A 14,914-nucleotide genomic window follows, 5' to 3' on the forward strand; every position below is an offset into this window, starting at 1 on the left:
GCCCTGCTCAGAGCCGTCCTTTCTCGGTATCCACACCATCAGAATCCGGAAAGTTTAAGCAAAAGATCTCCAGGTCCAACGCCAAACTTGATGTATCAGAATCTTGGGGGTGTGGGACCCAGGCATCTGTATTTTAAACCCTGATGGTTCTGCCCCCAACCGCATCCACCGACTCCAGTATTCTTGCCTGGGAAATCTCACGGACAGAGGAGTTGGTGGTCTATAGTCCATGAGGTCACAAGAGTCAGACACCACTTAGCAATTAACCACAACTGCACCCCCATCCTCACCCCCACCCCCAGCACAGCTCTCTGGCCTCTGATTTTAGAGCCAGTCCAAAGCAACCTCATTAGTTTACCACTGCATGTAGCCCTGTTGAAAAACAAAAGGGAAATTTGTGGAGCTCCTGTCCTGTGTAAGTTTCTATGGTTCAATGAGGAGCTTCCAGTAGATCCTGGAGGAAGCATCCCCATCCGCAGGGAGGGACCTCTTCACCTCTGGGCCACAAAGCAACGGAGACAAAGTGATTTCTGGTTCAACCAGGAAGCCAACTTAAAAAAATCTGGTTTTCTTACCTCCTCTTATCTTGAAACAATCTTTATAGTTTACTACTGGAAAGACAGGGGTTATCAAAGAGTTGCCAGATTCTAAGATCCACTAGAAACCTATAAGGAGGCAACGGATGGAGCAGAAAAGAGCTTTGACTAGTGAGGGGTTTGGGAGAGGCATTGAGTAGGCGATGTCTGAACTCTCCTTTTGTATTGGGAAGAAATACCAGGAAACAGTCTTTTCTAATCGAATTATTTTGTTGACTCACACATTTTGGGTTCCATTTTTAACATTTTCGAAATTAGAAATCGTCTCAGTTGAGATACTTTTACTGTGCTGTTTCTTCCTTCTTCCTCTTTCAATTTGGCTATTAATCCAGTGGCAAGACTTCAGTATAATCCACGCCATATGATCATCATTAGTTCAGTTCAGTCGCTCAGCTGTGTCCGACTCTTTGTGACCCCACAGACTGCATCATGCCAGGCTTCCCTGTCCATCAACAACTCCCAGAGCTTGCTCAAATCTTGTGCATCGGTGATGCCATCCAACCATCTCATCCTCTGTCGTCCCCTTCTCCTCCCACCTTCAATCTTTCCCAGTATCAGGGTCTTCTCCGATGAGTCTGCTCTTCACATCAGGTGGCCAAAGTATTGGAGTTTCAGCTTCAGCATCAGTCCTTCCAATGAATATTCAGGACTGATTTCCTTTAGGATGGACTGGTTTGAGCTCCTTGCTGTCCAAGAGACTCTCAAGAGTCTTCTCCAACACCACAGTTCAAAAGCATCAGCTTTCTTTATAGTCCAACTCTCACATCCATACATGACTGCTGGAAAAAGCATAGCCTTGACTAAGTGGACCTTTGTCAGCAAAGTAATGTCTCTTCTTTTTAATATTCTTTATAGAAAGTCAGCATTTCACTGGACCACCAGGTAAGTCTCCAACCATCATCATGACATTCTGTATATTTTACATGGGGGACCCAGCCCTCCTCTTTTGTTGAGCTTGGAGCACTTTTCCCATCTCTCTGCTTTCAAGGAGAGAAGAGAGAAAAGTTCTACAGGAGAATTTCTTTCTTTTTTTTTTTTTTTTAGCTTTTTATTTTGTACTGGGATACAGCCAGTTAACAAACAATGCTGTGATAATTTCAGGTGAACAGCAAAGAGATTCAGCCATTCAGTACCTCTGGTGTTGACTTAAATAATTTTTATTCTATTATTATTTAAATGTATACAAAGAAGAAATGCGATATTCAAATGTGCTTATAGAACTCAACCCACTAAAGACAGATGTATACTCAGAATACTAACTGAACTACCCACCTGAGAACACTCAACTGAACGATATTAATCCAATCTAGTGAATAATGTGGTTTTGTTGAAACAAAATTGCTCCCACTGAGTTTCAAAAACACTTGACCTTTTTTTCTGGTCCTACATTTAATGTTTCTGTAGTTGATTTTTTTAATACTAAACTTTATATTTTGGATTGGAGTATAGCTGATTAACAATGTGATATTTCAGTTGACCAGCAAAGGGACTCAGCCACAGATATACATATATCCATTCTCCCCCAAACTTCTCTCCTATCCGGGCTGCCACATCGAGCAGAGTTTCATGTGCTGTACAGTAGGTTCTTGTTGGTTATACATTTTAAATATAGCAGTGTGTACATGTCCACCCCAAACTTCTTAATATGCCTTTCTCCCACCCTTCCCCGTTTGGTAACCATAAGTTCATTCTCTGAGTCTGAGTCTGTCTCTGTTCTGTAAATAAATTCATTTGTATCATTTCCTTTTAGATTCCACATATAAGGGATATAACATGATATTTCTACTCCTCTGACTTCCTTCACTCAGTATGACACTCTCCATGTTACTGAAAATGGCATGATTTCATTCTTTTTAATGGCTGAGTAATGTTCCATCATATATATCTACATGAGAATTCTTGAGAAAATAACAATTTAAGAAGAAAACCCACCTCCAACGGGGTTTTTCATCCCAGGAAAGGCACCAAATGTTGCTAGCAGTGAGGAGGAGGAGGAAGATGAGAAATGGATGGGGGTCCGGATGTGGGGTTTCTTACCTGGGACTGAGATTCTCGTGCGTCTGTTTGCACAGAAAAGTGAAAGCCTGTTGGGAGTTTTGGGTCTCAGTTTTCTTCATCTGTGAAGTGGGCTGAATCTCACCTGAAGAGTGTATATGAAGCCTTGTTGTCAAGCTCGGGGTGCTGGGAGCATGACAGCTTTTGCAACTTGTCCTCAAGTCCTAGAAAATAGGACAGGATGGAAGATTTTACTAGCATTAAAGTCAAAATTCCTGATGGCCATGAACTGATATGCAGGAGCTGTCTATCTCTGGGCTTCATGGGCCACCATAGGATTCTAAGTGTAACCTCTGCTCTGCTGGAGCTGAGTTGGGTTGGAGGAGGCAGTACAGAAGAGCCAATTTCCTCACCCTCCTCTTCATCACACTCCGGGCACCATCCTTCACCTGGGTAATCTGTCCATGAGACCACTTGGGAGACATTTTTTCAAGGCCTTGGAAACAAGAGAACTAATGTCTCTAAGAGAAGCAGGTGAGTTCAGTTTTGCACTGATCTTGTTTCCTTCTTTGCTTTGCCTGCTAGGAAGCTTGGAGTCACAATTCTAACTGTGCTCTAGCAACTAAGTTCCTTTAGTGGAGCCCCTTATGGTATTTCTCAATTTTGGGTTGAAATTTTACTCCAGCTTTGTTTTCCTAGCCTACCATTACTTTTTATGGTCTTGTTAAACATTTCTTTCGTTGCTGTTGCACCATATGTGATTTTGAAAATTGCATCACACTGTTTAGGAGCAAGGCAGGTGCAAACAAATTAGGAGAGAAATATCACATCCTGTCTAGGAATCTCAGGCAAGAACAGTATCATCAGGGAGCTTGTAGGGTCTGGGTCAGGCAGTTGTGTCCTGAGCTCTCCCCACTCTACTCACTTATTAACTATGATCGTGGGAGTAACTACTTCACCTCTGTGAGCCTCAGTTTTCCTCATCTGTGATGTGGGCTGAGTCTCACCTGAAGAGTGTATATGATGCTTGGTTGTCAAGTTCAGGGTGCTGAGAGCACAGCAGTTTTTGCAGTTTGTCCTCAAGTGCTGTTTGAGATCTTGCTGGGTGTGCGGTGCTGGGAAATGGAAGTTGTGCTTCCTGATTTCAAAAGGGGAGCCTAAGTAGTGATGCACGGAATAATTAGGGCTCAGTTCAATATGACATGTGAGCCAGAGGAAGGTGGAGAGGGAGGGGGGCTGACCCCATGGGTGTGGAGAAAAAGGTTTCATGGAGGAAGCAAGAGGGATTAATCCGTTTTTCTGAGAATGTGTGATGCAATGACAGAGAAAGGAAAGAATTCTGAGCAGCCTTTTCTGGGTGAAGAGAACCGGGTAAAGCCTGCCCTGTGCCCTGGTGTTTTCTGCAAGAGGAAGGGGTTTGGCGCTGGGTCCTCCCAGTCTGGAGCCCCTCCGTGGAGCCCAGACCTCCAATGCCTTGATGTAGGACACACAGTTCTCCCCCAGCCTTGGATAAAAGCAGGCTGGCTCCCTTGACCTGAGCCAGCTCCCTACTGGACAGGGTTTCCCACTGCTCAATTCTCAACCTGATCAAATGTTCATTCAGTTAAATAGAGCCAAATGGGTGGTCTCTGGGGGATACTGCCCACGTGTGTGTGCAGTGCAGTGGGCTTTCCAGGTGGCTCAGTGGTAAAGAATCCACCTGCCAAGGCAGGAGACACAGGTTCAATCCCTGGGTTGGGAAGAGGCCCTGGAGGAGGACAAGGCAACCTACTCCAGTATTCTTGCCTGAATAATTCCATGGACAGAGGAGCCTGGTGAACTACAATCTATGGGGTTGCAAAGAGTCAGACACGACCGAGCACACACACACACACACACACATGTGCACTGGCTCTCTGGGTCTTGTGTTGTAACAAGGAAGAAGGAAATATGGACAAAACATTTCCCATTCAAGGAACTAGCTGAGAGTCGGTGATAACTTTGTGGAGCCATCAATCACGTTTCCTTCTTCACTGGCCATGCATAAGAACTCCATTATGGCTGTACTGTTTTTAAGGCAGTTTTGTTTTCTTTGGTTTGGCTGAGTGTTATGTGCTTGTCATTGCCCTGTACCCATTTACGACTCTTTTTTGTTCCAATTTCCTTGGAGTTTTTACAGCATGTGTTGTGGTTTTCAACACCCCCTGTCAAGGCCACAGCAAAGACTGACTTGAGGGTGGTTGATGAACAAAGCAGTGGATTTGAACCACTGCCTGGAACCTGATGTGAACCAGCTCTCTGGAGCCGAGGGGCCACGGATACAACTTCCCTGTCCCTGGGGCTGCACGTGGCGCCTGAGCTGACTTTGGACTACACTGGGCTCTTCAGCCAATGTGGGCAACAGATGGTCCTCCTTTGTAAATAAAATGCTCCCCTTCTGGGTGATGAGGGTCGTTTAGGATGCTCCACTTGGCCCGCTCCAACTGCTGTTTGGAACCACTGCCTCCATTCTCAGGATCAGAATAAGAGGCTGGACCGAGACGGCATCTCCAAGTCTGAGAGTGATGGCTTGGGCCTGATGCCTTTCCCAGGGGCCCTGTGGGGACCTGCTGGGCGCCTGTTAAGACCTGGGCTCCCCTTGTGTTTTCCCTCCAACCCTGGGGCACGGAGAGGTGTGGCGATCCAGAGCACTGGGAATGGTCAGTCTGGGTTTGGATCTGGGTCATTTATCCCCAGCAACACCCCCTCCTGTGATGCCCACATCACTTTCCTCTTCTGAATCGGTGCTGTTTCACTGGTTTGAAAGACCCATATTCCTTGTTGAAGGAGAGAGAAGGAGGTGGGCAGAGAGTTCTAGACCTCGAGGGGAAAGGGCATGGAGTACGGCTGAGGACAAGAAGGAAGGCCAGCCAGGTTGGAGGCCAGTGACCAGGGGCCAGACATGGGAGGAGGAGGTGGCCATATCAGCTTATCCCAAACCAGGACTCTGGTGTAAGTGGGGGGATGCTGCACTTGTCACAGCCCCGGAATAGAAAGTGCCAGCAGAGCTGCCTGGGGACAACTGGATGCATAGTTCCTGCTCCAGAGGCTTTGCTGCGGGGCTCCGTCTTACAAGGAATGCCCTAGGATAGCCTCCGGAGGCTTTCGGCAAGGATTCATTTCATGGCTTTTAAAGCTCACTCCAGCTCTGTGAGGATAAAAGATTGGAGGGGGCAGAAGGACTGTGAGCCTGGCCAGGCTTGGGGTAGAGGGCTAGCTTTTGACTGTGCTGGCCCTGGTGTCTCTCAACTAGGATACCTGCCGCTTGCCCCCAGATGCTGGCGGGTGGACAGCACTACTAAGATGAAGAGGGACCGACCTGTGGCAAAAAGGAGACCCCCTTCTCAGAGGGGCGGTCCCTGAATCGGATCCATCACCCCTGATTCTTTTTGTTTAAACATCTGTTAGTTTATGAAACAGTGATAATGAAAACTGGGCTTTAAAAACATCATCATTTAGCAAATAAAACATGGCAGCTTTGTGGGGACAAAAAGGCCCCTCAAATAAGAGTTATTTGAAACCTGACGGGGTTGAGAAAGCAAATGTCTGGGAACAGCAGGTCGGGATCGCGTCGGAGTGCAGAGCCCAGCAGAGCCTCGGTGCTGGGACGCCCTCTGCCCAGTGGCCTTCCTTTAGTCCCGTGGCCACACCCAGACCACAGCCACGTCCAGAACCTCAGGCTGATGCGACGCTCCCAGACTCCACTTCCAGCCAGCCTCCCTGTCCTCAGAACACCCACACGGATGGGGAGCCAGCCTCCCTGTCTTAGGACACCCACACGGATGGGCAGCCAGCCTCCCTATCTTAGGACACCCACACGGATGGGGACAGGTCTGGACCTCATTTCCCTGGTGCCTCCCAAGTTCACCTCCTCCATCCCCAGCCTCACCCTCCCTTTTCATCACACTCATGACCCCTCCGTTTCATCTGCCTTCCAACCTCCCGCCCTTGGAACCATCTAAGGTTTTACCCGCCCCACGCTGGGTGAGGAGGACACCCCCATCCAGGGCCCTGGGTTGTTTGTCTTTCACTGAATCTTCTCTGGGGGCCCCTCTCCCATCCCCTCCGGGGCTGCATCTGCTGGAGGGGCAGGTTAAGCTTTTGTGCAAGTGGAGGTGACCAGCAGGAAGTTAGAAGTTTGAGGGGGAAGCAGGGACTGGGAAGAGAGAACTGGGGTGTGTGTGTATGTCAAGGTCCCTGAAGCCTTGGGAGCAGAAGGAGTCCATCAGGAGGAGGAAAGAAGAGGGGCAGAGGCCCCCAAAACGCTCACTGTCCCCAGTGCCCACCCTTCCTCCTGGGCTCCCTGTCTCCGTGTGACTTGGAGCAGAACTGGTCGTCCTGTGCTCCTTTGTCCCCTTGGTCCCCACGCCACTGCCATCCAGTTGGCCCCCAGCTTCCGTTCCTGACTTCAGCTACTGTTATCTTCTTCCCCACTGCCACTGGCCCTGCTTCATCCCTGCAGCTCAGAGCCCTGCTTTACTCACCTGGGTGGGGAAGCGAGCAGGTTTGTTTAGTGCAGAATGACCCTCGGAGTCCCCGGGGGTGGGGGTGGGGGGCTTGTTGAAGCCCAGATGACAGGGCCCACTCTGCAGCCCGAGGCTCCGCAGTTCTGACCAGTGCCTGGTTGATGCTGATGCTGGTGGTCGAGGGACCACACTGTGGGAGCCAGTGGGTTAGTGTATCAAATGGCCCAATGAACCTGCGCTAGTACTTGCGACACAGTCTGGCCCATCCAGAGGAAAGGGGTTCTTCCTCACTCAGGTGCCCTCGAGCAACAATTAAGTTGCCCTTAGACCCATTCACCTTTGGTGGCACCTTTTCCCGCTGCACTCCTGTTACACTTCTGGTCGATTCTGACGTGTGTAAAAATCACCCACCTCCGCCTTCCAGGACCGGTACACTTGGTTTTGAGACTCAAGGACAAGAGTGATTTGGGTGTGTTTACTCACGGTTGGCTTGGCTGGTGGTTCAGTGTTTCTAGACGGTCATGCACGCGAGTGGTGTCTTCCATTTCCGTTTCATCCCTCCCTCTGTGTTATTTCCCAGTCACAGGCGAAGGCGTTGAAGGAAATGGGGATGAAGGGCCTTCCTACAGCTCAGGACTCTTCTAGACTCATCACCAGTGCCTTTGAACCACAAGACTTCTCCTCCTAAGGTAACTGAGTTCTTGCCTTTTAAGTTAACAAAAGACTGTCAAGTGCCACCCTTTTGAAGCAACGGAATTGAACATGAAAAACTATGAAAGGAACCAATTTGGCTGTGGCCCAAGCTCTCCTGTGCTCTGGTGGGAGGTGGTCTATCTGAATCTCTTTAGGTCTCACTTATCAGGGGCCCCATGTTGGGGATGTAGGAGGGTGACCATAATGACGAGCCTTTAGAGGAACCCAAAACAGTTCTTTATGCAGAGACGTCCAAAGGGTAATGACAGGCTCCACTATCTCGATAAGAGTTTCTTTTGGGCATCGCGCAGTTTCCTTGTTCTCATTCTTTGTTCCCCAAGCAAATTATTGGCATATAATTTGATCTTTCAAACAAAACAGTCCTTTAGTCAAAGGATACTCCTATTGCAAATGAATGAATTGGTCTTCCTGGCTCACCAGTTAGTGTCTGGCGAGTGTATTTAGTGTAACTGGATTTTCTAGAATCTGATCGCACTGGAGTGAGTTGAACTTGAAAAGGCTAACACTCCATTATGCTGACAACCCATGGGCATCCCTGCCTGAAACAGCCATTCCCATCGTTCCCCGACACCCTGGGTTTCCTTCACTTTGCTGTTGGACCTTCACTTTTTTTTTTTTTTTTACTTTTTATTTTATATTGGAGTATAGCCAGTTAACAGTGGTGTGATACATACACATGTATCCATTCTCCCCCAGACTCCCCTCCCATCCGTGCTGCCGTATCACATTGAACAGAGTTCTCTGTGCTATCCAGGAGGTCCTTGTTGACTATTCATTTTACATAGAGCAGTGTGCACACGTCCAGCCCAAAGCCCTAAGAGTCACTTTCACCCACCTATCCCTTCTGGTGACCATAAGTGCGTCTCTAAGTCTGTTTATGTTTTCTCAATAAGTTCATTTGCGTCATTTCTTTGTAGATTTTTACAAATAAGGGATGCTGTGTGGTATTTGTTTTTCTGGCATGACAACTCCCGAGGGAGGGTTCCCCGCTCAGTTGCAATAACCCCCTTGGAGGGAGAGTGTGCTGGGCTTCATTAACCTTTGTACCTTAACAGGAAAAAGTGAAGGAGGAAATAACTTCATGGAGATGGTCACAACTATGATTTTTCCTCCCTGGTTTTGCTGCAAGACGACTGGGCACCACAAGCTGCCTATACCACTTTTAACTGTGTCGGTCTAGATGTAGTGTTGCCTTTAAAACTATTCTCCCTTCACTCTTCCAGGGAGAAGCCACTTAGCATCTTTCGTGGGGCATATGTCAAAAAATTCTGCGCTTGTTCTGATGACCCTAGTGCCAGTTTTCCTGCTCTACCTGCTCCTTTGAATGTTTCTGCACAGCAGGGCATCCTGTGGTGAAGGGCACTTAGACACGAGGCCCACTATTTGAATAGAAAGAGTCTTCTGGGGGAAAGGGAAAGGCTTTGGAGTCCAGCGGGAAAATACCAGACTTTAGAGTCAGACTTCACTTCAAGCTCTGGCTATACCACTTTCTTTGTGACTTTCAGAAAGTTACTTAGCTTCTCTGAGCCTCAGATAAGGAATCCCTGGAGCAGTTATTGAGCTAGTCTGAGATTTTGACCACCCTATCCAAATAGCCCTTCCTACCACGCATACTTACCATTCTACCACCTTGCTCATTTCCTTCCTAATTCTCCTCCCACTCTGAAATGTTTCTCCCTATGGATTTACCTCTTGCCTATTGTCTATGTTACCTTAGTTATAAGGCCCATGAGGGCAGTTCCGAGGGCATGCATGCTCAGTTGTGTCTCCTTCTTTTGAGACTCCATGGACTGTAGCCCACCAGGCTCCTCTGCCCATGAACTTTTCCAGGCAAGAATACTAGAGTGGGTTGCCATTTCCTACTCCAGGGGATCTTCTCAAACCAGGGATCGAACCTGCATCTCTTATGTCTCCTGCATTGGCAGGCGGGTTCTTTACCACTAGCCTCACCTGGCAAGCCCATGAGAACAAGGGTCATGTCTATTTGACTTTGGACTTCAGCCCCATTAGCTAGAGCAGTGCCTGGAACATTGTAAGTGATCAGCACTTATTTGTTGACTGAACAGGTGAATGGATAGCATAATCTATAGCATGTGGTTCACACTCTGTTGACGTAGAACTCACTCAAGCCATCTGAGTAAAGAGCCCTGGTCTTCCTCTTTCCTCTTCCTCTGTCCACACTCATTCAGTCAACTCATTCCACAAGTATTTCTTGAGCGCCTATGATGTGCTAAGTATTGTTCTGAGATTCTGGGGATACATCAGTGAGCAAAACAGACACAAAGTCCTGCCTTGTGGAGCTTGTGTGAGCAGACAGGCAAAAGAATGAGGAAGTAATATATAAGAAGGCCATCTGGTGAAAAGAGCTGTGGAGAGAGGAACAGCCAGGGAAGTGGGAGGGAGTGCAGTGCAGGGGTGGTCAGGAAAGGCTGCCCAGAGGAGACGATGGGTCAGAAAAGAAGGAGGGGAAGGGATGAACTCATAGCTTCCTGGGGGAAAAGTCTTCTAGGCAGAGAAGACAGCAAGTGCAAAGGCCTTGGGGTTGACAATTGGTAGGGTGGGCTGGGTGGAGAGAGGCCATGGGGGTTGAGTGGGGCCTTATAGACCATGGTGAGGGCTTTCAGTGTTATCCTGAGAAAGATGAGAAGAATGTGATGAGCCTGCTATTACCTATTATCAAGGGCCACTAGAGGGCTGTGTTTGTGACTGGAAGATTCTGAGGTTGGACCATGTTCAGCAGGGAGCTGTATCAGTCCTCCTGCTCTCCATCCTTCTCATGGGAGGCAGTTTCTGCCACCCTGGACACTGGCTTGGCTCTGCCAGTCCCTTCCCTCCCTGGACCTCGGTGTCCCCTCCTCGAGGCTATTGGTGACCCTGGAAGGCGGGAGGGCAGGTTTCTGCTCTTGACGACCACCTTTAGCAGCCAATGCCCACTGAGCACCTGTTCAGCTTGAGGCATCCGATTACAGAGGAAAGGATGAGACTTTGCTTGGTCCTCAGGCTGGAGGTTGGGGTGGGGTGCGGGTCCCTGGTAGCTTGGTTGGGAAGGCAGGCTCTCAGAGGGCAAAGCTGAGTGACATTGCAACAGTGCATCATGTACACCGTGCCCAAAGGGTTGTTACAATGGTAACAGTGGCTGACAATTAAGTCGGGTTACTCAGCAACAGTGAAATTAGATATTAGGGATCAACCTGACCCCCGAAGGGGAGCCATGGTCACCCAGACCTCCAAGGTCCGGAAGCAAACGGTGATGCCTCAGAGGCCACAGGCCCCGACTCTTCCCACCCAGGTCTGTTCCAGGTCACAGGGTGGCAGGTAGGATGTAGAGCCAACCTCTGGGGAAAGGGGCTTAGATGACCCAAGGTGAGGGCAGGTGCTTGCTCTGGGGAGCCCCCTGGGGACCCCAGCACAGTGTCCAGATGGAGCCCTGGCAACCCCAGGAGCCTCGCTGGGCCTCCAGGTCCTGTGAAGAGAGGGGCTGGCTTCCCTCAAGGAATCCCCAGCCCTGCCACAGGCTGCCCTTTGGGAGGACAGGGCTTGGGGGTGCTCGCTGAGCTGGCAGGGACTCCCTTGCCACACCCAGAGGGTTCCACTGACCTGTTCCTACTTGGAGCTTCCCTGTGATTTTCAGTTTAGGAAAGGGTTCTGTTGCTTAAATAAAGCTGTGAATGACCCCTACAGAGGTTTCTTCCCAAGGCCATGCCTCCTGGACTGAGGTCCAGCCCTGGGTTCTACCTTCCGGGATTTGCAAGAGCAGGTGTTCAACAGGTCGTAACCACCTGGGGAAGGTCATTGAAAAGCAGGGTCTGAGGGCCGAGTCTTGGAGCTTCAATGAGTTTTCCTTCTTCCCGCTGTCCTTAATGGCAGATTTTGCTAGGAAATAGAGCTCTGTGGCTAGGATTTTGCTAGGAAATGGAGCTCTGTGGCTCTTTTTCCACCCAGACACGCTGCTGACGTAGATGCTTCTAATCAGCGGGATGGAGAGAGAGAGGTGAGCCCTCTGAAAGGGGTGCGTCCCCCCGGGACCCTCCTTTCTGCACAAGAGGAAGCCCTCTCTGAACAGGGTCTGATAAAGGGCTGTGGGCCTCGGGCCAGGAAGGGGTCCTGGTGATGAAGGACCCACATGGGGGTGGCATGTGGGTCGTGGCCCCATGGTCTTCTTCCTGCACACCCAGGACCCCCACCTCCTTCCTGCTCCACTGAGCTCACCCATCTTCCCACCTGGATGCCTCCCCAGTGGGCTTTGGAATGACGGGTAGGTCCCCTCCACTTCCTTCTTCCTGGTATCTTCTGAACAAAAAGCTCACAAGCCTTTGTTGTGTTAGGATCTTTACTGCTGACCACAGGGGGTAGAGGATGGAGTCATCGCAATGACAAGAATGAGGAAGGGCTGCTGTCCTTCATGCTCTGAACTGAGTGATCCATGGGGCTTCCTCTCCAGTTTTAGGGCAGGATTCCCCTCCCCCAGCCTCCACTGTCACACTGTCCTGTGTGAAGGTCACTCCTGTTCCTCATCTGGTTTTCCCACTCTTGGTTGCCAAATGACTCCCGATTGCATTTCGTCTCACTTCCTTAGAGAAACTGCCTCTGCCATTGAGTCACATGGTTTTTCTCCCCCTTAGCAACTTGCACTAATACTCTTGCTTATTGCAATGGTCACCATGCAGGTCTGTCTCTAAGACAAGACAGTCTGCTTCTGTGGGGGAGGGACCTTTTGTACCCCCCTCCTCCCCTGTGGATATTTTGTATTCCTGCCCCTTATTCCTTTGTTTTGCTGTGTGCAGGACGGGTGCACAATCATGGCACCCTTTTTTTTATGATCCTAAACCTAACGCTTCCGAATGCAAACAATCATAACCCCCTCTCATAATAACCATCATAACATAATAAGCAATAACAAACGATCATAACCATTCCTGTCATAATCATAAGAGGAATCCACTGTGGTATCTGGTCTTACGGGTTCCCTAGCAGATGTGTATCCTGCTTCTCCTCTCCTATCACCTGACACTTATCAATTGTTGGGCTGCCAGTAGGACAATGGGAACCAGTCAAGTCCCTCGGAAATGTGCCTCTTCTCATCAAGGGGAGAGGAGGAATTGGGGAACAACAGGAAAAGCCATAGGATTGAAAAAAGGAATCCAGGGTTGAATGTAACTTTCATCTGGATGGAGCCTAATGCAGACATCTGGCCCGAAATCCTGCCTGGTGACCAATACAAGGCATGGGTTCCTAGTATCCTTCCAGAACGAAGCTGCAGGAGATCAGGGGTTAACAACTCATGGCAAGGAAGCTGAGGTGCCATCTCATAGTGTCGACATCTCAGCTGAAAGGCAAGACAGGGCTCACTCAGGCCAGGATAACAAAGGCAAGTCCTGAAAAGCCATATGCTTCTGACCGAGAGTTACTGACCATCAAGAGAATTTGGGGAGGGGAAAAAAAAAAAATAGAACAACAGGAAACCTTCTAGGGAGTTTTACCAGGGAGTTTTACCAGAGTCTGGTGATAAACACCAGGGATCCCAAAGTTGTATCTATGTAAGAGAGGGATTGTGGGCAAAGTTGGAGGAGGTTGGAGGCAGGCTTGGTGGGTTTGCCAGGCTGGACAATAAAAAGGCTGAGTGCTAAAGAACTGATGCTTTTGAACGGTGGTGCTGAAGACTCATGAGAGTCCTTTGGACAGCAGGGAGATCAAACCAGTCAATCCTAAAGGGAATCAACTTTGAATATTCCTTGGACTGATTGATGTTGAAGTTGAAGCTCCAATACTTTGGCCACCTGGTGGGAAAAGCTGGCTCATTGGAAAAGACCCTGACCTTGGGAAAGACTGAAGACAGGAGAAGAAGAGGATGACAGAGGATGAGATGGTTGGATGGGATCACCAACTCGGTGGACATGAGTTTGAGCAAATGCCAGGAGATGGTGAAGGAAAGGGAAGCCTGGTGTGCTGCAGTCCATGGGATCTCAAAGAGTTGGCCATGACTGAGCAACTAAACAAAAAAAGGGTCAGGCAATGTGAATCCAAGCCTGTGAATGGTTGGAAGTGGTTCAGTTCAAGGTCACATATTTCTCAGTTCCTGGGTTATGGAATGAGTATGAGACCCGGAAGTCGATGGCTAAAGCTAATATAAGCCCACAGAATCCATGGATATCTCTCATGTCTTCTCCTCTCCAATCATGTCTGCAATGTCTTCCTCATTTCTTCAAGGCCAGGGGCCAACAGAAGAGTGCCCTGCCAGGACAAACCATCCCAGAGATGCTTTTCCCCTTGGCACCGTGTCCTGTATTTGCTCAGCAGCCCACATCCTGCTCTGCCCTGAGCCTTGGAGCAGACTTCCCACAAATTCATTCACATTCTCCCAGATTAAAGTCAAGCCTATATTCAGGGAGCGCTTGAGAGACTTAGAGGTTCACCTAGAAGGAAGTTGGAAATTGCACTGCTAATATCAGCACTTTTGCAGTTGGGAAATTGCCAGACTGTCATACAGCAATCAGTCTAACCCACCTAAATTGTTCCACAGATTAGCCATCGATTGTTAGAAAAGTCCCTGACTTCCTTTATCTTTATGGCACCAATACAAATATGGTATCCTGGAGGACACGCCTCCTTTTAACTACGAACCTATAAATATCAAGGCATTTTTACTGAGATTGAGAAGAACCCAGCAAAATGGGGATCTCCACAGTCATCCTTCAAATATGTCTTTTATTGGGTCAAATTCTATCTACAGGTATTATATTTAATTATTACATTTGTTTTTCACTGCTGAAAATCCGAATCGTGGCAAATTATATCTGTTTCTTGGTGCTATTCTTTCATCTCAAGAGGAGTTTTATATCAAGAACGGGGGGATAGTTCTTTGGTGATCATTGTAATTGCAAAGATTTTTTGCTTTGTTTCTGGCTGAGAAATGCAATGGTTGTAGTTAGACAAAGCCAATCACTATGTCACTTGTCTTCAGTGAGTCACTCAACTAAGGAAATGATTGATTGGTTTTAGAAAAATTCCTGAAATTAAGGAAAAATGTATATTATTAAAACTTTGTTATCATGGATTAAGCCTGCGGTTTGTGTATTGACGAACATGGCCAGCAAAGATTGCCCTGTAAATGTGCATAATGTGACT

The 14,914-nt window shown here is 48.5% G+C and overlaps 1 protein-coding gene and 1 long non-coding RNA gene across 3 annotated transcripts in view; one reads left to right on the forward strand and one right to left on the reverse strand.

The window, feature by feature from the left end:
• LOC100849037 (uncharacterized) overlaps window positions 1–14,914 on the reverse strand; it is a 30,437-nt gene that overhangs the window by 13,016 nt on the left and 2,507 nt on the right. For both annotated transcript variants that reach the window (XR_003032826.2, XR_009493016.1), the window contains exon 2: window positions 2,634–2,815. This is a non-coding gene — a long non-coding RNA (uncharacterized lncRNA). The remainder of the gene's footprint in view (window positions 1–2,633; window positions 2,816–14,914) is intronic.
• The window catches only part of DMBT1 (deleted in malignant brain tumors 1), a 101,836-nt gene continuing 101,363 nt past the window's right edge, over window positions 14,442–14,914 (forward strand). The window contains exon 1 of the mRNA XM_059882093.1: window positions 14,442–14,519. Coding sequence (XP_059738076.1) covers window positions 14,459–14,519 — 61 coding nt within the window. The 5' untranslated portion in view covers window positions 14,442–14,458. The remainder of the gene's footprint in view (window positions 14,520–14,914) is intronic.

Source organism: Bos taurus, chromosome 26, assembly GCF_002263795.3.
Source record: "Bos taurus isolate L1 Dominette 01449 registration number 42190680 breed Hereford chromosome 26, ARS-UCD2.0, whole genome shotgun sequence".
In the NCBI taxonomy this organism is placed as follows: Eukaryota; Metazoa; Chordata; class Mammalia; order Artiodactyla; family Bovidae; genus Bos; species Bos taurus.